Here is a 24,900-nt window from a genome sequence, read left to right as displayed (position 1 = left end):
GATACAGAGAGGTTACCCAGCTGGTTAGGGATGGGCTCAGAGGTCACCCAGCTGGCTTGGGGTGGGCTGGGATGAAAGCCAGGAGTCCACTGGGTTCATTGCTGGCAGCCTCCTTCTTGGAGATACTAAGCGTGGAGTGGGCGTCCTAGCTGTTCAATGTGGGCTGAATCTGTGTGCAAATGAGTGCATACTAATACCAACAATAATAATTGTAACAGGTTTTATTACCGATATTATCATCAAGCCTTTCCCAGCAGCCTGGCCCTGTGCTAAGCCCTTGAATGCATGATCACATTTAATCTCCGTAACAATGCTAGAAGGCTGGTACTGTTATTACACCCATTTTTAAGTTGAGGTAGGCCTGAGGGTTCCTATCTTCCATATTTGTGTTTTCATCTCTCCCCTGAGCCCTATGCAAATCAGACATTGCCTCCTCCAGCCTCTGCATATATACCTGGCTGGTGTCCACAGGACTTGGAGCCCCCCTCCCTCTGTCTCTGTATGAGGGAGCATCTTTCTTCTGTCTTCTCCCTTCCTTCTTGCCTGTTAAACTCTCTGCTCCTTAAAACAAAACAAAACAAAACAAAACAAACAAACAAAAATTCCCATTACTTGATCATTTTACATTCCCTTATTAAGCCAGGTTCAAAACATTAAATAATTGTGCATTTCACACCATACCGAAGCCTTTCTGACTTTGTGATTACCAAGGTGCATTAGAATCTAAACTGCTATGTTATGCTATTTGCAAAATATTCTTAGCTCTTCCCTGAATCAATTCCTGTGAGGGTACGTATCAGGTAAAACTTGGTTGTTTTAGATCTATTTGTTCTTTAGACAAAGTAAACTTGGAATTGCTTTTCAGTTCATTTTGAAATATTCCCTAGTTCTGTGTTTTCACATGTGCACAAAGGCCTTACTTCCCCTATTAGTCTGATTCTGAAGTTTTGCTGCAGTGGGAGAATGTTAACTGACAAAACGTTAAGTAATAGTGCTGAAATGTAAAGTAATTAATGCGAGAATCATAGTATGGGGTGGGGATCTCAGTGCTTTAATGAGGCCTGGGGAAACCATCTGACTGAGGATGTTGAGAGTAGAGTAGATGAGTATTCCTGTAATTAATGCTGCATATTTAAAAAGTGACCTCTGTGGGCTGGGCACAGTGGCTCACACCTGTAATCCTAGCACTTTGGGAGGCTGAGGTGGCCAGATCACAAGGTCAGGAGTTTGAGACCAGCCTGGCCAACATGGTGAAACCCCATCTCTACTGAAAAAATACAAAAATTAGCCAGGCGTGGTGGCATGTGCCTGTAATCCCAGCTACTTGGGAGGCTGAGGCCGGAGAATTGCTTGAACCCGGGAGGCAGAGGTTGCAGTGAGCCGAGATGGCACTATTGCACTCCAGCCTGGGTGACAGAGCAAGACTCCATCTCAAAAAAAAAAAAAAAAAAGCGATCTCTTTGATGTGGTCAATATGGGGACCTCATAACCTTTCCTGTCACCTAGAACTTCACTTCTGGGACTCTGTGGTCCTGTTAATAAAAAAGATAATCACCAATCTGCCTCATCTACTGTGGAACCCTTCCAATTCTTTTTTTCTTTTTCTTTTGAGGATGAAATTAGAAATCACCAAATTACCATTTTTAGACTATTTATGTGTGTGTATATATATATATATTTTACTCTCAGATATATTTACTCAATGCTTGCTCTATAATGAGAGTTTTAACTTTCTGTTTTCCTTTCCATTATCCCTGAAAAGAATGGATTATGGAGAAAAGATGAAAGTAGTGTAATGCAATACAGTGTTTGCTAATGTGCCATCAGAGGTATTAGTGGGACTTGCCAAGGTTTGTGTCTTTTATGAAATGCCTTTCAGATTGCAATTATCTAATAGACTTGGAAATCTGTTTGTATTCTTGCAGGCATTAAACGTCGTCTTCGAAAAAATCCCGGAAAACGAGAGTGCAGATGTCTGTCGGAATATTTCAGTCAATGTTCTCGACTGTGACACCATAGGCCAAGCCAAAGAAAAGATTTTCCAAGCATTCTTAAGCAAAAATGGTTCTCCTTATGGACTTCAGCTTAATGAAATTGGTCTTGGTAAGGCAGTGCGGGAGCTGTGTGGTCCCAGGCCCTGATGAGTCTCCCTCCCTGCCTGCCCTCCCTCCTTACCCCCACCAGCTTCCGTTCAGTGACACTTACACAGCCAGATTGTTCCTAGAGGGCATGTCTAGGGGCCAAGAGACTGCTTTGCTCTCTCATGGGCATCCTGATTCTTCGAAAGAAGCACAGTTCTTAAAAGATGGCGGGGTTTGTTGTTGTTTTTAAATACTATGTCTGTAAATCAGATTCATGAGATTGCAGACCCTGAGCTCGCACGGAATCACCTTGCATCACGAAGTACAGAAAGGTGTCAACACGGTGCCCTCTGCGTGTGTTGCATTTCACATTGGCATTTGATTTGTTTGTTGTGATACAGAGCGTGTCATTAGTGGGTGGCTCAGACTCTGGGTGTTAACTCCAGCCTGCTAGAAAGGTCATCTTCCTCTGCTAATCGCATCCTGTATTAAGTATATGCTCCGTCCTCCCCCAGTGTGCAGCAGCATCTGCTGTGAATTCATTTTCGGGCTCTATTGGTATACTGCAAAGGAGAGCATATGCGTGAGCAAGCTAACAGGGCCCCACTTCACTCAAATGTTCATCAACATTTTAAAGTTGAGCTCCATGCAGTCCTCCCAGGAGACTGTCGTGGGATTTTATAGCAAATAATGGGACAGAAATGAAGAATAAAATCATGGTGGTGACAGTGTAACGAGGTTCACCTCCCCTTGATATACAGTTATAGGCCTTGACTAAGCAGACAATTAAAATCTTCCCACTTGGCCCTCCCAGTCCAGCCCCCTGCTAAAAGGCCATTGAGAAAGCTTTGAGGCAGGGTCTTGGAAGTTTGAGACCATGCAAATGTGGGGCAACTTGGTGATCTGGCTTTAAAGAAAGTAGGGCTGCTAAGGCACCCCTCTTCTGCTTCCTTCCTTGGGTGACTGTTGAGCCGCTTGAGGACTATTTTAGCTCATTTGGTTAGATACAGGATCAAAGGGGGAGCCCCAGCCAGGAAACCATGACCCCGACCCCAGACCCCCAACTTCCTTGCCCTGAGCATACATCTTGCAAATGTGTGGCTCTCACTACAAAAGACATGGGCATACCCCGCCCAACAGTCTTGGTCCTGCCGCTGATGAGCAGGTAGCAGCATTCTTACTCTTTTCCTGAGTTTGGGTGTCCCTTGCCTCCTAAAGTAGGAAGGCAAGGAGCAGAGCAAACAGGGAGCCTGGGGACACAGCCTGTCCGCCGTATCAGGCTTCTGCATGCCTGCTGATTTCCCAGACTACCTCCAGGGCTGATTTCCGAGGCAAAGCCATCAACTGTATTGAAATCCAACACCAGGCTGGACGTGGTGGCTCATGCCTGTAATCCCAGCACTTTGAGAGGCCAAGACAGACAGATCACCTGAAGTCAGGAGTTCAAGACCAGTCTGGCCAACATGGTGAAACCCTGTCTCTACTACAAATACAAAAATTAGCCAGGCATGGTGGTGCACACCTGTAGTCCCAGCTACTCGGGAGGCTGAGGCAGAAGAATTGCTCGATCCCGGGAGGCAGAGGTTGCAGTGAGCCTAGGTTGCGCCACTGTACTCCAGCCTAGGCAATGGAGGGAGACGCTGTCTCCAAAAAAAAAAAAAAAAAAAAGAAATCCAACACCAGAAGCAGCTATGCTTGGAGCTCTTACAGCAGAGGCTCAAAAATGCAGATGCCCAAAGGGGCAGAAAATACATAAGGGGTGTCAGCCACCTGGGACTACAGAAAGCAGTGGAGCTTGACTTAATGGGAAAGGACTCGCCATCCAAGGGGACAGTGCCATTTGCTTCAGTGATTGCCATGTGGACCGCAGATTGTGTTGTTAGACTGTTCGATTTTTTTTTTTTAAAGAAATCAGATATCCAGTTTTTTATATGCAACTTAAAAACTTTAAAAAAAAAATTATAGAGACGGGTCTCACTATGTTGCCTAGGCTGGTCTTGAACTCCTAGCCTCAATCCCCCTGCCTCAGCCTCCCAAAGTATTGGGATTACAGGCCTGAGCTGCTACATCCAGCCTATGTGCAATCTTTTAATCTTTAAATGTTGGCACTGAGTTGACAGTAAAATAATAAACACCATGCAGGTTCCAAAAAAAGAAAAACCACATTTGTGCACCACATTCTGACCTAGGCACAGGTTGGCAGCCTTGGCCAGACAGTCTGCACCCTGTGGTGCTGGGACGTTTGCACACTGATGCCTCCCCCTCCACCCCAAACAGGAGCCTACAGAGATGGTTCGTATCATGCCTCTCTTTGTGAATGTGGGCACACAAGTGTGAGCATATACAGATTTGCTTCTGGAATTTTTGTTGAAGAGCTTAGTCCCTCATAGAATGCATTATTTTGTCTTCAGTGGCTTTACTTCCAGGCTTATCAGGGAAAAAGTGGTTTGAAACATCACAGCCCTAAACAAACAAAAAAACAACAGAACTCAGAACTCAGGCTACTAGTCTGGCTGATACATCTCTACACCTTCAAACAAAGATTTACCACTTTATTCAAGTTTTAGTTATCCGTAAATTTGTGAAAGTGGTAGCATTTTAAAACTCTAAAAAGGAACAAAATGCTCTTTTTCAGAGCTTCAAGTGGGCACACGACAGAAAGAACTTCTGGACATCGACAGTTCCTCTGTGATTCTTGAAGATGGAATCACCAAGCTAAACACCATTGGCCACTATGAGGTAACAGCAAGACTTGACCCCCATGTCTCCTTCCTCATCCCCAATCCTAGTCCCATGAACATTCTTTTAAAACATCCAGGACTCCCACCCATTTCCTAGAATAACTTGCAGATCAGTTGTGTCTGGGGTTGAAGTTTTCTTTTGTTGCTTGTGCAGACAAGCCCATGAAGGGCTCTCACAGTGTACTTGGTGTTCCCTTCTCAGAAGGCTATGATTTTCCTATCTCCTGAACTCTCTCCACCCGGAGGTTCAGCACGTGCCTAGGAAAGCCAGAGAAGAGTTATCCTTTAGCCTCCACTGGGTGCCAAGTGTGCTGATGCTAAACAAAGCCCTGGAAGTCCCAAGCCTCGCCTCCCTCCACAACATTCACAGTAGGCCTTGTAACCTTTTGTGTAAGTCCTTTCTTCCTGAAGAAGTTCTAAATTTCCTGTTTGTTTGCAATATTGAGCGATACTTCCTTTGGCCTCTTAACCCACATACTGGGTGAGTGCCGAGGGCGGTGAGGGGTGCACGTGACTTCTCAGAGATCTGAGTGCCAGAGAAACCTGCACATAATGAGAAAGGAGGCAGGGAAGGTTCCTGAACACACTGGGATACTGGGGTTCACTTGTTTAGCAGTATTATCTGAATCTTTGCTGAATATCCACTCTGTGAAAAGAGCTGGGGCTGCATGGGAGAGGAGCAAAGACCAGGTCCCTGCCCTCACAGAGCCTGCAGCCCTGGGGAAGGGGTGCAGAAAAGGAGGGAGAGACAAGTAAAGAGGCAACACCTTGTGTGTAACAGTGCTATGTGACTTGGAAAATCCAAGAGGCTTCCTGGAGGAGGTTAGGACTGAGCTGAGACCTAAACAATGAGGAGAATTTAGCCAGACTGAGCTAGGGTGCAGGCACATCCAGCAAGGAAGGGAGAGCATGCGTCTTAGACTAGCCAAAACTTGAGAGGGGCAATGGCGAGGGGGAAGGAGGGCAGTGACAGCTGATTACAGCCAGTGCTTATGAAGTACTTATACCACACCACGTACTGTTTCCAGCATGTCCCTGTAATGTAACTGCCCAATGAGTTCATCTTGCCCATTGCCTAGACAGAGCTGATTTATCAAGACAGGAATTGAGATAAAGTAATTCGGCTGTGCGGAAGATGGGAGTTTTATTATTAAATCAGTCTCCCTGAGCGTTCAGGGATCAGAGTTTTTAAGGACAACTTGGTGGGTTGGGGGAAGCCAGATGAGCCAGGAGTGCTGACTGGTCAGGTCAGAGATGAAATCATAGGGAGTCAAAGCTGTCTTCTTGTGCTGAGTCAGTTCCTGGGGTGGGGGCCACAAGATCAGATGAGCCAGTTTATTGATCTGGGTGTTACCAGCTGAGCCATCAAGAGCAGGTTCTGGGCCAGGCATGGTGGCCCGCGCCTATAATCCCAGCACTTTGAGAGGCCAAGGTGGGCAGATCACTTGAGGTCAGGAGTTTGAGATAAGCCTGGCCAACATGGTAAAACCCTATCTCTAAAATTACAAAAAATTAGCTGGGCATGGTGGTGCACGCCTGTAATCCCAGGTACTTGGGAGGCTGAGGCAGGAGAATTGTTGAACCTGGGAGGCGGAGGTTGCAGTGAGCTGAGAGGGTGCCACAGCACTCCAGCCTGTGCAACAGAGCAAGCAAGACTGCATGTCAAAAAAAAAAAAAGCAGGGTCTGCAAAATATCTCAAGCACTGGTCTTAGGTTTTACAATAGTGATTTTATCCCCAGGAGCAATCTGGGGAGAGTCAGAATCTTATAGCCTCCAGCTGCATGATTCCTAAACCATAATACCAATCTTGTGGCTAATTTGTTAGTCCTATGAAGGCAGTCTAATCCCCAGGCAAGGAGGAGGTTTTGGAAAAGGGCTGTCATTGTCTTTGTGTTAAACTATAAGTTCCTCCCAAAGTTCAGTCTACACCCAGGGATAAGCAAGGGCAGCTTGGAGGTTAGACGCAAGATGGAGTTGGTTAGGTCAAATCTCTTCACTGTCTTCTAACACATCTGCTTCACTGTCTTGTAACAGTGAACGGCATCTGAAAGGTGTTTTTCAGATGCCGTTCACTGTTCACCTTTCAGATGTCTTTCACTGTTATAGTTTTGCAATGGTGGTTTCAGTATTTCGCCCCATTCTATCCTATAACAGTCCTATGAGTCCTATTATTAACCCCACTTTATAGATGGGTACAGTGAGGCTCGGGAGGTCTGGTAACAGCTAGTCAGTGGCAGGGCCAGATTCGGGCCTGGATAGTTGGCTGTAGGGTCTGTGACTAAACCAGTCTGTGTTGCGGCCTCTTACGAGATGTAGGGGCAGGGAGGCAAGCAGGGAAGATGCAGATCACACAGATGGGAGCAGCCTCTTCAAGAGTTCTGAGTCTTAGCCCAAGAACAGTGCGAAGCCATGGGAGGTCCTGAAGCAGGGAGGTTAGTGTTTCAGAAAATGATTGGGGCTGTGTGTGAGATGTAGATAGAAGGGGTGCAAACCTGGAAATAGGGAGCCCCATTAGAAGCTATGGATTTCTGGTGGGGATTGGTGCTGTCCAGCAATAATGCAGTGGCTCTGGACAGACACAGACACACAAATGGAATTGGATGCTCAGGAGGAGGACACCACAGTCACGTGGATGGGAGGGATAGTAGGACGAGGGTGCGTGGGGCCAAGGATGTCAGTTGGGGATGACTGTGCAGATGCCTGGAGGCAGGTGCTTTCCTAGAGATGGAGAAGACAGGAGGAGCAGCAGCTTCACCAACACACTGGGAGGGTAGGCACCCCCCGTTTTTCACAGCTGTACAGTCCCAGGGAGACAGGTCTGCACCAGGAAGGACCTAGGACTCTGCCAGGTTCTCCCCTCGCCCAGGAAGGAGAGAGACTCTTCCTGAGCAGAGCTTCTTAGACAATGGCCAGGGATAGAGAGCACCCATCCTTGGGCTTTTTGGCTGAGTGGGTCACCCGGTTTGGAAGTGGTTATGTTGGGTGATGACTAAGGAGGTGCTGCCCCTGCAGCATTGCTAGAGGGAGTCTAGAGAGAAAGTCGCAGGCTAGCAACCTGCCCCTGTGCTCACTCTCCTATAGCTCAGACTTGCCAACCCGGGAATCATCTTGCTAAGAGCAGTTGTTCTTAGCTTCTGGAAGTCATAAAACTCCCCAGGGAGTTTTCTAAAAGTGTGTATTCTTGGGCTCAGGAATAAGGGGCATCTTTGGCTGTGTTTGGAAAAACACAGACCCAGAGGGAAGGTAATGGCCAGGAGGAGGTCAGAGTCGAGGTGCTGCCCTGCTGGGTGGAAGTGCTTATCATGGCATCAGTTCAGGGTTCCAGACCTGCAGGCCAGCACCTCTCCCTGTGTCTGGGTGGCAGGCTTGTCTTGGCGAGTTTGGAGGGGACACAGCCTCCAAGGCCCTCCTCTGGTGCTGCTGACTGGAGTTCTTGGCTTGCTCAGCTGTGCCTCCCGCCAGGCCTCTCAGCATCCCTCAGCCACCGTGGGGCATGGGGTGGGCCGCAGAGGCAGGGGATGGGGCTACTCACTGCCATTAATAGGAGGAGGCAGGACAAGTCTCTCCAGCAGGGAGAATGAAGAACCAGCACAGCTGTCTGCAAAGCAAGGGGGAAAGCCTGTCAGGAGAGATAGAACATCGGTCTTCACTGCAGACATCGGCCGTGCTAGACACCTATCTGCTTAAGGATGATAATGAAATTAATCCGGCCTGTAGTCACTTCCCGTCCAAATGATTTATTGGCCTCATACGCCAGTGTTGCTGCATGGTGGTAATAAATGACAGGCCTAGGACATGAGGGCTTAAAGGATTCTCCTTATGTTTAAAAAGCTAAGCCATAAGGCAAATAAACCAGAGAGCCTGAAGGAAATGGGAGGTCACTGGGCTCTGTGTTCTCTATGCCTGGACAACTTCAAAAGCCCCGTTTTTTTAAAGCCTGCTTGGAGAAAATCATCCCCCACCACCCTCAGCCACCTACATCTATACTTGATTAAGCAGCGCCTCCGCAGACTCAAAATTTGGGAGTAATTTGACAGGGCTGGGCTGAAGTTTGCTTTTACCCTTTCGTTAAAGAAAAAATTTTCTCTTGAGCACTAGCATTTCCCTCCAAAGAGACAAGATGCTAATTATCAGTCTTATTCACTTACTAAAGTACCCTAGTTTGAGTCACTGTATGTGCTTAAAAGCAAAAAAAAAAATTTTTTTTCATTTAAAAATAGGGTCTAATTCAGAGTTTTAAGTAAATGAGACTCACCTCCCTCCAATTAGTCCAAATTAGTTAGGTTTTAAAGTTAATCTGTAGTGACGGCCAGTTCCTCCTACTATCTAAACAAAGTCCCTGCTGTTGGAGAGCCAGCCTGTTTCTTCTTTCCTTGTCTGTCCTTAGGGCAAACACAGTGTAGCTGGTCTCCTCTGAATGATTTACTCTCAGCACATTTGAAGAACAGGTTTCTAGATGGGATCTGAGGGCACGACAAAAATACAGCATCTCATGGACTAGATGCAGCCCCCAGAGCCCCACATTGCTGGCAGGTCCCTGTCACCTACTGGCTGACACCCTTGGCAACCCCCAGCACTGTGGAATTGCTTTCCGTGACGATAACCATGGCAGCCAGTGCCTGGCACTGCTCACGCGTATTAGCTCAATTAATGTCCACAAAAACCCTGGGAGGCAGGTGCTTTCCTTACTCCCATTTTCCATCTGATGAACACAGAGGAGGATGCATTTCTGCTCGTGTCATTCTGTCATGTGCAGACAAAGGGTTAAGCGTGTCTTCACACATGAAGCCAGAGGAGTCTTTCTCCCCTATAATTAAACCCTCCCAGCGCGCTTCCTTAACTGGATGTCATTCTGTGTGCGTTGACTATGAAGGGGACTGTGCTTTGCTCTGGTGCCAACAGGGTCTGGGGCACGTGCACCTGCATGTTCAGGGAGTGGGGCATGCTCGTCCCCTGTGACTGTGGCAGGGTGGTTTCTCTGGGGTCCAGCCTTCTTTATCTCACTCGCACCCTGCTGTGACCTTTGGCTGGGCCGAGTTATCGCACCTGCACCCTGCTGTGGAGTAGTGGCGAGCGTGCAGGACAGGCATTGGGCAGGAAGTTTTCTCTAAAGATCACACTTCTAGTTCTGAGCTGCAAGGTTTTGAGAGGCAGAAGAGTTGTTTAACTGCTGTCGTTAACAGATGTGTACTAATGCAGACGTGGTCACTGCTAACAAATTTGTAATTCAAAAGATATTTAAAACTCATAGGAATGTCCCAAAGGGTCTGTTAAGTAAGGTCATCAATCCTTCTAGTCAAGTCCATCATCTGTGACACTAAAAGGGACTGGACAATCACTAAAGGTCTGCTGGAGTGTGAATGTCTTTAGATATTCATTTAACACATATAATGCTTCTCATGTGCTGGGCACTATTCTAGGGCTTTGACCAATAGCAGCTCTTTCCATCTTCTTTACCGCTCCATGAGGTGAATACTATCAGCGCCATTCTGAGGCCCAGGAAGGCTAAGAAACTTGGCCAGAGTCATAGAGCTCCTTCACTGATGCCTCAAGGCTGAAAGCAGATGAAATAAGCACTCTAGAGACTGGGGCTCTGCACAGGGCCTGAGGGATACCTTCCCCAAATCCAGGCTTTCAGCCCATGCTCCTAACCTCCGAGGCAGCCTGGCTAGAGAGCTGGCCCTGATTGAGGAGAAATCCTGGTAGTTACATTCTCTGATGTCCAATTCATAAAGGGTAACTTCTCTTAAAATCCCAGGGCGAATCTCATGTCTGTGAGTTTATCAAAATGCTTCCCTACTTCTACTTTAACCCTCTTTTTGGCCAGCAGTCTGTGAAGATGACAGTTACTTTCATCCAAAGGGAGGCCTCTCTCAGGCATCTGGGCTCCGACAACCCCAACCCAATGGGATCACTCGAGTCTTAAGTGTTCAGGGTTTCGCAGTTTCCCACACATTCTTGGCGGCCCAACTCCCTCAGGAGGAAGACAGTCTCAGGGTTATCACTAATAGTCCGCAGAGGGAGCTGGCTAGTGGCCTGAAGGTTAATTTCAAGTAAACAAGAGAGAAGCAGGAGCCCTGTGGCATTTTCTCTGGTTTCCAGCATCCTGTAAGCCCTCCCCTGGGTGTCCAGAACCTTCTGTGTGATTTGACCAGCCTGTGGAGGACGTTCTGATGGCCGCTTCCAATGCACTGGTGAACCCCTGTGCTGAAGGACTCGGCAACGTTATCCCTCAACCCCTGATAAACAAGATTTTGTTTTCATCAGTTTCCAACCTTGGGGCGTCAGTGAGAAGAGCTGAGGGAGAAGACGATATTGACGGAGGGAGAGCAGTCTTGGCGTGTGGCTGCTGGGACAGGATGTGGAATAGAATTCTGTTTTCACATAATATTGTTTCAGCAGAAAAGGTGATTTCAGGAATGAGAGATTTCAGTCAGACTTTCTGTGTGGTGATTTGATTATCATGTTTTTAGATTTTTTTCTTTAAATTATCACAATATTCAGAACGTATTCATAATTTTTCATAAAATGTATAGCTACAATGCTAGCATTTCTCTTAGGTGAAGCCATATGAAATTGCCAGTAGGTGACCATATTTACCTACAAAAGTAGTAGTTTCATAAGGTTAAACATAAGTTCAACCTTACATTTCTAGAAAATCTCTTTTCATGGAATTCTAAGTTATGCCGTAAACATGGTATCTTATAAAGAAATCTTACCTTCACTTGCAAATGGTTTGGAAGATGTGTAGCTCCTGTTTATTTTAGAAATGACTTTAAGTTGTTGATATGGGTCTGTTTCTCCCTGAGTGGTTACAACTCCTCATTCTAATGATGGGAAAGTCTACAGTCCATCTCTGACACTTCTAACATGGGGTGGCCCCAATTCCCCTCCACTGATGATTGGAGGGGAATCGCCTGTTGTCACATTGAATCTTAGAACACTGTGAGACTGGAAGGAATTTAATTTGAAATTGCCGTGCGTACCAGTTCTGCTCTGGGCTGGAAAAACAATCCTGCTGCAGATCCAGCTAGTGACATTAATCTTTCTTTGATTTAATTTGGTTTTCATCCCTAAAGTAGGGGCCCAGAGGATGCTCCCTGCCTCACAGGACTAGGGGACGATTAATGAGTCACTCTTAGAAGAGCATTTGGAGCTCCTCAGATGGAACAAACGGCATCATCTTTTTAACACTCTGCATTCCAGGGCACTTTTCAAAAAGGCATTTCTGTCCTTACCTCAGCAGCAGCTGACTTGTGCTAAAAAGAAAACGGAAACCTTTCCCCCACAAACATCTGTAAATAAACTATTTTTCTGTCTTTATAATCGTGTTAAAGTGTCACATGGGGGAAATGTTCCAGCTCTAGAGCAGCTGTGAAAGTTAGAAATGCACACACACACACACACACACACACACAACACTCATCCACTAATAAAATGCTTCTACACTTGCTCTTGGGAGATAATTTCAGAGTAAAATTTCCTTGGTACAAGCTGTGTCTATGCTATCTTAATGCCTGAGCACAGCACCAGCAGCGGCCTGTTGCCAGCTCTTGAAGACACATTTGAACTTTTGGCAGCGCTCCTTATCAGAAGGCCCATCCGCGGTGTTTGTGATTATAGAGTAAGGGTGCTCGCTTTTGGCAAAACAAAGCATCTGACAGTAGTGAAGTATTGGCTCAACACTCAATGGGAGACATTTGGGATTCATTCTTTGACAATTACCCAGAATGAATCACCAGCTTCCTTTTATAAAAGGATATTTATTGGCTTAGAAACAGAGCATATCCAGCTCTTCGTGGGGAGGAATTTTGTAACTATGTTTAAAGCTTCTCATAAACTCAGTGTCTGAGTATTGCTAAGGGGGTGCCTGCGTAGAGCATTTGCTTTAATTGCATCAAATATGGAGGAGAACTGAAAAATCAGCCAGCAAACAATAGCTAAAGGGGACAAGGAGAGGATGCTCGGTAGTAGGAGCAGAGTCGAAGAGCTCACTAAGAGTTAAGAATCCCTGCTGGAGACACTGCAGAGGTCTGATGGCCCCAGCTGGCCCCAGCCTAGTGCTGCCCCCACCCCACCACCAAGATATCATGCACACCAGCAGTTGGAGGCCTCTGGACTAAACTTAGCGGCTGGCTGGACACAGCTGGCTGGACAGCTGTGTTTGAGGGCCTCTTGAGGGCTGGCTCTTGCTCTGTGTTCCTCCCTATGGGTGCAACCTGAAGGAGACTAGGTTTGAATCCTTTGGTGCTGGCTAGGCGGGCTTGTACATTGTGATAACCAGTGTGCATCAGGCCAGAAGAGAAATTCTAGGTTTCCACTCTTTCCAAACTGGGAAGGCCAGGTCCAAATTAATATTAGAATTGAGAACAGCTCTGGAGCTTCAGAGTGGAGGGAAAAGTCACTTAGCTGATAAGGTTCAGAAGTGACAGGGTCAGTCCTCCAGAATGAAGGGGATTTGTGGATCTCTGACCCACCTCCTCCTTGCCACCCCTTTTTCTTGTAATTTTGTGAATGAGCCCCTCCTCCCACAGAGCCAGGCCTGCCCCTAGCATCTTGGCATCTTTGTCCCCCTCTGCCCGAAGGGCACTTCCTCGCCTGGGGATTTGGGAGTGCCCATCAGGGTGTGGGGGAGGGGCACTGTAGAGCCACTTGACCCTGGTCTCCATGGTCCCAAAAGGTCTCAGGTGAGAACGCTTGACTTTAACTCCAAAAGAAGCAATATATACAGGGGACTTTCTTTGTTAAATGTATACATTTAAAATCTGTGGCAATTCTTATCAGTTCTATTGAAGCATAATTTTTGAGACAGGGTCTTGCTCTGTTGCCCAGGCTGGAGTGCAGTGGCACAGTCATGGCTCACTGTAGCCTTGATCTCCCAGGCTCAGGCCATCCTCCTGCCTTAGCTGGGACTACAGGCATGTGCCACAATGTTCAGCATTGTTTTGTTTGTTTTGGTGGGGAGAGATGGAGATCTGAGTTCCCCAGGCTGGTCTTGAACTCCTAGGATCAAGCAATCCTACTGCCTTGGCCTCCCAAAGTGCTGGGATTAGTCATGAACCACTGTGTCCAGCCAAAATATAATTTATATTACCATAAAGCTCATTTGTTTAAAGTATACAATGCAGTGGTTTCAGGTATACTTATAGAATTGAGCAGCCATTGCCACAATCTAATTTGAGAACATTTTCATCGCTCCCGAAGAATCCTTGAATTCATTAGCAGTCATTCCTTATTTCACCCACCCCTGCTTTAGCCAACCAGTAATCTACAATCTATCTATATAGATTTGCCCGTTTTGGACATTTCATATATTCTTGTTTTTTGTTTTAGATTCGTGGGTACATGTGCAGTTTGCTACAAGGGTATACTGCATGATGCTGAGGTGTGGGCTTCTATTGATCCCATCACCCAGACAGTGAACATGGTACCCAAAAGGAAGTTTTCCAGCCCTTGCCCCTACCCCCTTCCCACTTTTAGAATCCCTCGTGTCTACTGCTCCCATCTTTATAGACATTTCATATAAATAGGACCATACAATATGTGGTCTTTTGTGACTGGCTTCTTAGCATGTTTTTGTAGTTCATCCATGCTGTAGCATGTATCGGTAATTCTTTCCTTTTATTGTATGCCAATTTTTGGTACTATATTGATACTACATGAACTAATACATAGTAATAAAGAATGAACTACTTGTAGTTGCAACAGGAATAAATGTCATAGACCTTATATTGACCCTTAAAATCTAGACACAGTACTACTGTATGATTCTATTTACGTGATATCCAAGAACAGGCAAAATTCATAAATGGTGATGGAAGACAGAAAAGTAATCACCTCTGGATGAAGATGGGGTGGTCACTGTCTCGGAAGGGACAATGGGAGCACTTTTCAGGACCTTGCAATATTTTATATCTTGATAAAGGCGGTGGTTATGTCAGTATATATTTAATGTGAATAGCCATCGAACTGCACACTTAATATTAGCAAAAGTTAAGCATGTCCCACACGTTATGCTTAAATTTCAAAGCTTTTATTAAAAAGTACATGCAAATTTTGTGATTTTTACAAGCTTTTGAAAAAATGTCACAGGTTGAATATCCCTTATCCAAAATGCTTGGAACCAAAAGTATTTCAGATTTTGGAATTTGCTTGGATTTTAGAATATTTGCATATACATAATGAAATATTTTGGTGACAGGACCCACGTTTAAACACAGAATTTATTTATGTTTCGTAAATACCTTATACACAGAGCCTGAAGGTAATTTTATATAATTTGTGCACAAATCAAAGTTTTTATAGGATTTTGACTGTGACATGTTATCATGAGATCAGGTGTGGAATTTTCCACTTGTGGCACCATGTCAGCACCCAGAAAGTTTCAGATTTTGGAATATTTTGAATTTTCAGATTAGGGATGCTCAACCTGTATATACCTACAGAAAAAAAAAAATTATAAGCGTACTGCTGGATGAATTATCACCAAGTGAGCACATCCTGAAACTACCACCCATGTCAAAAAATAGAAGCCTTCTTCTGGCCTTTCCTAATCACTACTGCTGCTCTCTTCTCCAAATATCTAACATGATAGTTTTGACTGTTTGGGGTTTTTTTTGTTTTCAAGCTCTATGTAAATAGAATCATTCAGTATACTTTCTTTTCTGTCGAGCTTCTTCTGCTCAACATTATGATGGTACGATTTACCCATGTGGCGTGTAACAGTAGTTTGCTCATTTTCATTGCTTTATAATCTGTTGTATGAATATGCCCGAAATTATTCTAATGATGGATGTTTGAGTTGTTTCCAGTCTGGGACAATTACAAATAGCTCCCTATCAGGATTTATACTTATTTCTGTGGACTAAAGACCTACATGTGAAACGGCTCTGTCATAGGGTAGACACCAACTTTATATACCACGATTTCTGAAAACCTGTTTCAGCATTTCTTAATAGAGTAGTGTCATAGTCAGTTAGGGCTGCTTTAACAGAATACCATTGCCTGGGTGGCTTAAACCTTTCTTTCTTAATAGTTCCAGAGACCGGAAGTTCACAGTCAGGGCAAAGTACTAGTAGCTCGGTAAGGACCCTCCTCCTGGTTTGCTGAGAGCCATCGTCTTGTATCCTTGTGTGGTGGAAAGCAGAGGGGACCAGCAAGCTCTGCTGTCTCTTCCTTTTCCTACTCTGTTTAGAGACAAGGTCTCACTCTGTCGCCCAGGCTGGAGTAGAGTGGCACAGTCAGGGCTCACTGCAGCCTTGAATTTCTGGGCTCAAGTGATTATCCACCCAAGCCTCCCAGGTAACTGGGACTACAGGTGTGCACCAATGTGCCCAGCTAATTTTTAAATATGTTTTTGTAGAGAGGGGTCTCCCTATGTTGCCCAGGCTGGTCTCAGAACTCCTGAGAGTGATCCTCTTCTTCCTCCCAAAGTGCTGGGATCGCAGGAGTGGGGCACCATGCCCGGCCCTGGTGTCTCTTATAAGGGCACTATTCCCATCATGAGGGCTCCAACCTCATGACCTAGCCTCCCAAAGGCCCTACCTCCTAATACCATCACACTGGGATTAGCATTTCAACAAAGGAATCTGGAGGAGACACAAACTTTCAGTCCACAGCAAGTAACAATTTTTTAACCTCAAAAAATGAAACTGGCCTAGGTCTTTCCTGGCCTCTGAGAATTGGGGGGAATGTCCTAACAAAGCTCAGTCTTCCCCTCTTCCAGGGCTCACCCACCTTCTGTCTGTCCCACAGGGTCCTGGCCTCCACCTTCTGCTTACTACCCTACTGCCTCCCATGGCCTCATCAGCCTCCTCCACAGGACCATGAGCCCCTTGAGGACAGACAGACTGTCTTGCTTGTCATTTAGTCCCAGCCTCCAGCGCAGTGCCCAGAACTTAGTAATTCTTGATAAATATGATTTAATAAGTGAGAGCATGTAAGATCCATCCAGCCATCTAATTCCTGGGTGAAGTTGAGAAATCCATTACATTTTGAAAACTCATATATCTTTTATCTTTGGTTTCAGATATCGAATGGATCCACTATAAAAGTCTTTAAGAAGATAGCAAATTTTACTTCAGGTAACCAATATAATATTGTAACATTTTGTTCTCACCCAGCTTCATAAAGTACTGCTTTTTGTCTCTCAGCTGTATCATCACAAAGGTGAGACTGAGTTGTTGCTATGTAATTCTCTGAAAGCTGAGACAAACCATTTTGATCTCTTTCCAGTCCTAAGAATGTGATCCCTGCAAGAAGGAAAGGAAACTATAAATGGTGGTTGGCCTGGACTGCCCAGCACTGAGGAAGTGGCTGCCTCTTTATAGCCCTAAGCTCAGGGCAGAATCTCATAGCTTTTTTCCAACCCTTTAGAAGGATGGGGGCTAACAGAGGAGATCCCCCTGGCAAACTGAGAGGGAAGAGTACAGATAATCATCACACAGCCCCGCAGCAAGTGCTGAACAAACAAGATAATCCACTTAGAAGGTCCAAGTCTCCTGTGATAGCACTTGCAAAATTCCCAGAAATTGAAGAGAGACAACTAACGGGGGAACTTTTATGGGAAAGTCAATAGGCTGGTCTCTAAAGTGATTTTCTGCTTCCCTGATAGCCCTGGGGCAGGAAATTCCTGTTCCAGGTTTGTCTCCAGAGAAATTATACCCCAGTCAAGACAATCAGCTCTCAGCCCTTGGAAAAGTTCTGAGCTCCTACCAGATACGCTCCTTTCACACACACAGCCAGAGGTAGGGCTTCCTGACTCCTGGATTCACTATTAGAAGGAGCAGGGAATGGGACCGGGCGCGGTGGCTCAAGCCTGTAATCCCAGCACTTTGGGAGGCCGAGACGGGCGGATCACGAGGTCAGGAGATCGAGACCATCCTGGCTAATATGGTGAAACCCTGTCTCTACTTAAAAATACAAAAAACTAGCCAGGCGACGAGGCGGGCGCCTGTAGTCCCATCTACTCGGGAGGCTGAGGCAGGTGAATGGCATAAACCCGGGAGGCGGAGCTTGCAGTGAGCTGAGATCCGGCCACTGCACTCCAGCCTGGGTGGCAGAGCAAGACTCTGTCTCAAACAACAACAACAAAAAAAGCAGGGAGCATCTGGTCAGTGCAAACGGAATGTGGGGCTCCTGATTATACAGACAGGATAATTGGGTAGGACTCCTTTGGGGAAACCCACCTTCCATCACTACATGGGGCTGTGGTGAAGCCATCTTGCAGAGCTGCTGTCATTCCAGCTTAAGGGGGATGGTGTCTTTGTGTTGGAAAGTGGAAGAGCTGTGGTTTTTAGGTTTCAAAGATTGGGCCTTTTGAAGAGCCTGTTATTTGGGGATTGAATAGTAGAATCTTAGGTTTGGATCTCTTCGTGGGCCCTCCAGTCAGTCAGCACTGCTACTAGTTCCCATTCATTGCAACTGAGAGCCACCATCTTATCATCCTGCTAATACTCTGAACCTCCTGTACCTCTGTCCTATCATTAGCCCCTCTGTCAAAATCCCAACCCTGGATGAACCCAACGATTATCTTTTCCTGACCCTACAGCTAGGGAGCCACAGAAGAAAGGCACATAATGGCACACTGGGGGTCACTATGGTTCACGGTGCCCAACTTGACAAGGGCCCTCCACACAGCCTGCTCTCATTGGGTTTCTCTGGGCAGCTCATCTCTGTGTTGTCCATAATGTCTGCCTTCTCTCCTCAAAGCTTTGACCCACACAGCTCTCCTCTCAGCAGATAACTTCACCCTGCACTCTTTACAGAGAAAACAAATCAGAAGTCCCTCAACAGCCAATACCAAACCTACCAACCTTACCTGCACCTGCCTTTTTCCTTGATGCTCATGGGCTGACCTTCTTCCATTCAAGGCCAGTCTCTCACCTGTGCTTTGGGTTCCATCATCCTTTCCAACCTTCTCTATCCTTATACTACCAGTAATCTCTTTTCTCACCTGTATTTTTTTTCCCTCTCCATCTACTCCCCATTTTCCATTAGCATTTCAAGATGTGCTAGTCTCTCTCATCTTTAAGACAATGTCTCGCTATCGCCCAGGCTGGAGTGCAGTGGTGCAATCATGGCTCACTGAAGTCTCAACCTCCTGGGCTCAAATGATCCTCCCATCTCAGCCTCCCAAGTAGCTGGGATTACAGGAGTGTGCTACCATGCTTAGATAATTTTTAAAATTTTTTGTAGAAATGAGGTCTCGCTATATTGTCCAGGCTGGGCTCAGGCAGTCCTCCTGCCTTGGCTTCCCAAAGTGCTGGGATTACAGATGTGAGCCACTGAGCCTCTCTCAACTTTAAAACAAATCAAATGCTTTACTTCCTCTCTTCCCTCCATTTACCACTCCCTTACCCTTTACAGCCACATTTCCTCACTCTGCACTACTCTCGGCTTGCTCTGTGAGCACCACCTCATTGTCCTTTGGGATCCTAGAAAGGGTCACCTCCTTCCTCCCTTTGGGCCTCCCTGCAATTTGCCTAGCTGACTCTATCTCTTCATTAGATTCAGCTCAAACATTCCTTCCTCAAAAACTCCTGGACTAGATTTAGTCTCTTGTTAGATAATTTCCTAGCGTATAATTCTCCTTCATAACCTTTATCACAATTATAATTGTGTACCTAGAAGTTTGATGTCTCTCATTGGCTAGAATGCAAATTTCATCAGGGTGGGAGCTAGGTCTTATTCATTGCTATATGCCCAGTAGTCCGTGGCACATAGGAGGTGCTCTAGGTACATTTGTTAAATGAATGAGGCTTGAGTCTCTCCTACCAGCAGGAGATCAGAGATCACTAGGGAATCGACTTCCCCCTCCAATCCCTAGCCTGTCCCATCTTCACGCTGTTCTTAAGATCTTAAGATGCAGCAGAGGGAAAAATGTAGCTCAAGTCAAAAAGCTCAAGTAACTTCAGTATATAGCACAAATGGGGCTTTTTATGAGAAGACCAATTAGCTCATGGTTGGCTTTTTTTTAATGGACTGCTTTCTCTCCCTCTTTCTCTGGCGTTCAGATGTGGAATACTCAGATGACCACTGCCATTTGGTGAGTTCAGGCTTTCTTGTGCTCACCGCTGAATTGCATGCCTTCTGTAGCATGGATGGTCTCCTTGGGTAACGCTTCTGCTGTCTTCCCTTCAGATTTTACCAGATTCGGAAGCATTCCAAGATGTGCAAGGAAAGAGACATCGAGGGAAGCACAAGTTCAAAGTAAAAGAAATGTATCTGACAAAGCTGCTGTCGACCAAGGTACACTTACTGTTCTGGGAGCACTTTATGGCTACCTAGGGGGTGTATGATATGTTTGACTTAATTTCCACTGAGGTGTGAAAATGTTACAAATCCCTTGTGCCTTCTAGCAAAGCAAAATGAAAGTTTAAATTGTAAACACTTCCTACCCCGTTCTTCTTTTTATACACTATAAAGATAACAGCACTTTACAAATTTGTACTGTAGTATCTTCAGTCAGAGATTTAATATTGTTCTCAGTATCTTTCCCCACCATTTCACTATTATTGTTATTTTTTAGGTTGACAGCATAATTATTCCTTTTTGTTTACTTATTATAGATGTGCAATAAAACTCCCTTTTTGAATTGCAAATAAAATGAAGAGGATGGGAAGGGTCAATGGCTATAAACCTAGTAAATCTTACTGATTTTTGTTTTTCATTTTAAAATTAAGAATTCTGCTCACACATAAAAGTGTCAGATGTGAAAGCCGGTGGAATACCAAACTGGGAGCAAATTTTACTTTATCTGGCTTTTAGTGGAATTAACAGAAGTCTGTGGTGATCTTTTTTTTCTCCCCCTCTGGAATGATGAGCACTGTAAATGCTATTATCTACACTTGGCCCCAGTAACTTTATGGGCATGCTTCTTCAGATTATAACAAAGAATCTGCTTAGAGCTTAGGAGATTTGTTTAGTGGGCAGAGGACAGCCCAAGCCTCTTGATTTTCTCAGCTGTCCCATAGAGCTCAGCCTATTTGGCTTTTGTAAAATACTCAAATGCTTTGGAAAGTACACAATAAAACCTTATGATAGAAATATATGCAACAGGAAAAATTCTGGCAACAGAGCAGCATCACTTGAGCTTTTCCAGGCTGAACATAACTAATAAAAGCCAAATATCTGTGGGTTCCTGGTTTATGTAAACAGCCCTACAACTGACATTTCAACTGCTAGAGATTTCTGAGATGTCCTCCCAGTTGACTAAACAATGTTGTTATCAGCAAGAAGCTTACGAACCAAATCTAAACCTGGGCATGGATTTTCAGGACTTTTGTCCCATACTGTGAGCGCTGGCCTCATTTGACAATTTTACATTTTTCTCTTCAGTTTGTTTTTCCCTGTTTTACACATTATTTTCCCTGAATTTGGATTAGATTTTGCTATTACATTTTCCAAACCACTACCACAGTTTTTAATCTCCCAAATCTGATGTTGTCTGTCTTTCAGGTGGCAATTCATTCTGTGCTTGAAAAACTTTTTAGAAGCATTTGGAGTTTACCCAACAGCAGAGCTCCATTTGCTATAAAATACTTTTTTGACTTTTTGGACGCCCAGGCTGAAAACAAAAAAATCACAGATCCTGACGTCGTACATATTTGGAAAACAAACAGGTGGGAATGTAGGTGATTATTGCCTGTTTTCAAGAATCTGGGACAGAAATATTAACTAAAAAAAAAGACATAGATAGTTACAGAAGGATTCATTTATCTCTATATCAGAATCTTTGGGCTCGGTAAGCTATCATGTCAAAGTAGTTTCTTATTCTGTTACTATTTTTAAACAATAAAGGAAACCATTCCTGTGCCAAGAATCCTATTCTTGAAGATAAACTATTATCTTTGGTGCATGATAAAGACTTTGTCTCAAATGTTAAGTTGACCAGCAAAGAATGAGAAATTAATATTTGTGGTTTTATATCATTTTTGCATTAGAGAAAATGTTATGATAAACCATTTTTGGTTACTAATCAGTTACTTTGCAGTCCCAAACTGTCTATACTCATTGTATACAGTTTTTTTTTATTTTATCAAGTGCAGTACTCAGATACTATGATAATTAGCCAGAAGTCTGTGTTTTGTTTTGTATTTTAATATTTTATCTTAAGCACAGGCAAGGCATCCAAATTTTGCCTCCTCAGTAAAGAAATGTAGCTCATGATCTCTCTTTGAAATGCTGCGTGCATGGGCCAGATAAGACTCAGAGTTATGATGAAGTAGAACTTCTCAGTGCAAGCCCAAGGCTTTCCAGGCACTGAAGGCAGCCAGGTCACTTTAAATGAGTATCAAAAGCTGAAGTTTCAGAGCTCTAGGGCTAATCTCCCATTTAATCCAGATCTATCCCAATTCTCTACACTGGCTTGCTCCCTTCTCTTCCTGTGTTCTAGCATCTTTTTTTGAGACAGGGTCTCACTCTCGTTGCCCAGGCTGGAGTGCGGTGGTGGGATCTCGGTTCACTGCAACCTCTGCCTACTGGGCTCAAGTAATTCTCCCACTTCAGCTTCCCAAGTAGGTGGAATTCGAGCATGCCACTGCACTCAGCTAATTTTTAAAACTTTCTGTGAGATGAGGTCTCACTACATTGCCCAGGCTGGTCTCAAACTCCTGGACTCAAGCCATACTCCTGCTTCAGCCTCCCAAAGTAGTGAGATTACAGGTGTGAGCCACTGCCCCTAGCCTGTTCTAGCCTCTTATGTCCAGTCCCTGCCACTCCCAACCACTCCCACATCAAGCCTGGGAGTTGAGGGCCACCATTCCACCTTGAAGATTATGGCATCTGAGCAGGGCAGCAGCCAGGACAGTAAAGCTATTGGGAGACCCAGCAGCATATGGTGGAGATAATTAGCTAGGCCAGAGTTGAAAAGGAGATAATGGAAGGACTCTGAACCAGTCCCAAGTTCATCTTTGGGTATTTGAGTACCTACTATGGGCCAAGCAGTTAGGTGCTGGAGATATAGTCACAAAACAGATGAAAGTCCAGGTCCCATTCTAATAGCTGGGGACAGACACTAACTGCAGTATGTAAACAGTAGTACAATTAGCAGATGATGAGTGCAGTGGAGAAAGTAGCAAAGGAGGCTAGTATGTGTCAGGACTAGGTGATCCGAGAAGGCCTCACAGAGATGGTGACACTTGAGCCAAGTCTTGAAACAAGAGAGAGCATAAACCATGAGACTACTTGAGGCAAGAAAGTTTCAGGCAGACAGATGCCAAGAGCACAAGTTGTGAGGCGCATGCTTGCTTGGCCCACATGAAGAACAGCAAGGAGTACAGGAGAGATGAAATGAGTGCGGTGAGGAGCAGTGGGATAGGAGGGCAGAGGGCCAGGTCGTGCAGGGTGTTATCCAGAGGGAGATGGAGAGCCTCAGAAGGTTGGAGCAGAGGAGAGACATAGTCTGATTCTGTGTTGAGAGGACTGCTGATGGGCGAGAACAAACTCTCAGGAGACGGGAAATAATCCAGGTGAGAGAGATTATATATATAATCAAGAGCTATCTGGAGAAAATTCTTGTCCATGGCCACTTTCAAACTTACCCTCCTCTATCCTCCTCTTCAGTAGCTCTGGCAGTTAACCTTTTCTTGTTCTTTCCAAGTGAGCTTCTATCGGTTGTTTGGCTAAGCAGAGTTGTATACTTCAATAACAAGGACAAAAACACTCGTTTAAAAACTGTGATAAACAGACCATTGGCTTCATGAGTGGCCCTATTTGAAAAGAGATTATTCTCTCTTTGAACAGCCTTCCTCTTCGCTTCTGGGTAAACATCCTGAAGAACCCTCAGTTTGTCTTTGACATTAAGAAGACGCCACACATAGACGGCTGTTTGTCAGTGATTGCCCAGGCATTCATGGATGCATTTTCTCTCACAGAGCAGCAACTAGGGAAGGTAAGGTCCAGCTTGAGTATTTCCTGTATGAGTCTTATGAGTTTGACACACTTGTCTTTCTGATAAGCATTCAAATAACAAACAATTGGTCTAAACTACACCAGCTAAAAAAAAATAGCAAGGGCCACTGTAAATTTGCTGTTCTTTAAAATCTGTCTCATTATTTTTAATCTAATTTTTTAAAAGGGAAAAACAAAATAATTAGCCCCACCTGACTGCAGAATTCTTCCTGTGAAAAACTTTATCACAAAGTATGCGTTTTGTTTCCTAGAAAAACATTCTATGGACACTGATAAACTGTTAACCCAAAATATGCAACTATTGAAATTTGCCTAAATCAATTATATTTGAATATACATAAAATGCCTATTTGAATATAACACATTGCTTATGGGACAGAAAATCTTGCCCGAGATTTCTAACAATACCAGTTTGTCTGTTTCTAATCAAAGCATGAGTACTGTTTTCCTATGGTTTTCTTTGCTGATCCCAAGAACGCAAAGAAAGATAAAAATACAGAGCAAACTTTGAAAGAGATGTTTTGGTCTTATTTGAGCGCTCTAAAATATACGAAACTGAGTAATATCTGTGCCTAATAGATCTTTGAACACTGAGGAGGAGTTCTTGGGTAGGACTTTAAGAGTACCTGGAATGAATGGAGACTGATGTTCCGTAGGTGCCTCAGACTCCCAGTCGTAATCTAAACTCTTTATCATCAGTATTTCTGCAAAACAAACCTGTTTTTACTTTTGTCTTCCCTAGCATTGCCTAGTCTCTCAAGGTAGCATCCTCAACGTTATCTTTGATTCACTCCTCTTCCTTCCAACCTCTATCCCCAAACTATTGTTTACCATTCACTTCTGTCTCAAATGTCTGTCCCTCCCTCCTCCTTACTTAGCCTTATCACTTAGCGTTATCCCTTCATCCCATCCCTACTGGGATAATAATTGCTTCCTAATTGGGGTCCTTGCCCCTGCTGTCTACCTATCCCCTAAACTTTTCCTTTTCACTCTCTCTCAGGTAATCTTTCTAAAACATAAATCTGATGTTGTCAGTCTGCTTCTTAAAAATTGAAAATATTTCCCATTACCACCTACCAGCTAAAGTCTTCACAGTGCAACATAGTGCTTTCTGATGGGCTTCAGCCCTCTTTGCTGGCCTCGTTATTTTCTTGCACACTCCACA

The 24,900-nt window shown here is 44.7% G+C and overlaps 2 protein-coding genes across 5 annotated transcripts in view; one reads left to right on the top strand and one right to left on the bottom strand.

The window, feature by feature from the left end:
* CEP83 (centrosomal protein 83) overlaps nucleotides 1-24,900 on the bottom strand; it is a 185,531-nt gene that overhangs the window by 15,719 nt on the left and 144,912 nt on the right. Inside the window, exon 20 of one of the 3 annotated variants that reach the window (XM_033221054.1) lies at nucleotides 6,508-8,421. The exons of the other annotated variants lie outside the window; for them this stretch is intronic. The gene's annotated coding sequence lies outside the window, so the exon portion shown is untranslated. Of the gene's footprint in view, nucleotides 1-6,507; nucleotides 8,422-24,900 lie in introns of those variants that run through there. 3 annotated transcript variants of the gene reach the window in all.
* Nucleotides 1-24,900, top strand: part of PLXNC1 (plexin C1) — a 161,656-nt gene that overhangs the window by 131,354 nt on the left and 5,402 nt on the right. The window contains exons 22-28 of one of the 2 annotated variants that reach the window (XM_033221042.1): nucleotides 1,926-2,103; nucleotides 4,717-4,820; nucleotides 16,852-16,906; nucleotides 19,838-19,869; nucleotides 19,965-20,072; nucleotides 21,282-21,445; nucleotides 23,568-23,715. In XM_033221042.1, the coding sequence (XP_033076933.1) occupies nucleotides 1,926-2,103; nucleotides 4,717-4,820; nucleotides 16,852-16,906; nucleotides 19,838-19,869; nucleotides 19,965-20,072; nucleotides 21,282-21,445; nucleotides 23,568-23,715 (789 nt within the window). Of the gene's footprint in view, nucleotides 1-1,925; nucleotides 2,104-4,716; nucleotides 4,821-16,851; nucleotides 16,907-19,837; nucleotides 19,870-19,964; nucleotides 20,073-21,281; nucleotides 21,446-23,567; nucleotides 23,716-24,900 lie in introns of those variants that run through there. The other variant, XM_033221044.1, reaches the window with a different exon arrangement.

The sequence above is a fragment of the Trachypithecus francoisi genome, unplaced genomic scaffold, assembly GCF_009764315.1.
Source record: "Trachypithecus francoisi isolate TF-2019V2 unplaced genomic scaffold, Tfra_2.0 Lachesis_group11, whole genome shotgun sequence".
In the NCBI taxonomy this organism is placed as follows: Eukaryota; Metazoa; Chordata; class Mammalia; order Primates; family Cercopithecidae; genus Trachypithecus; species Trachypithecus francoisi.
This window is presented reverse-complemented; position numbering and strand designations above follow the sequence as displayed.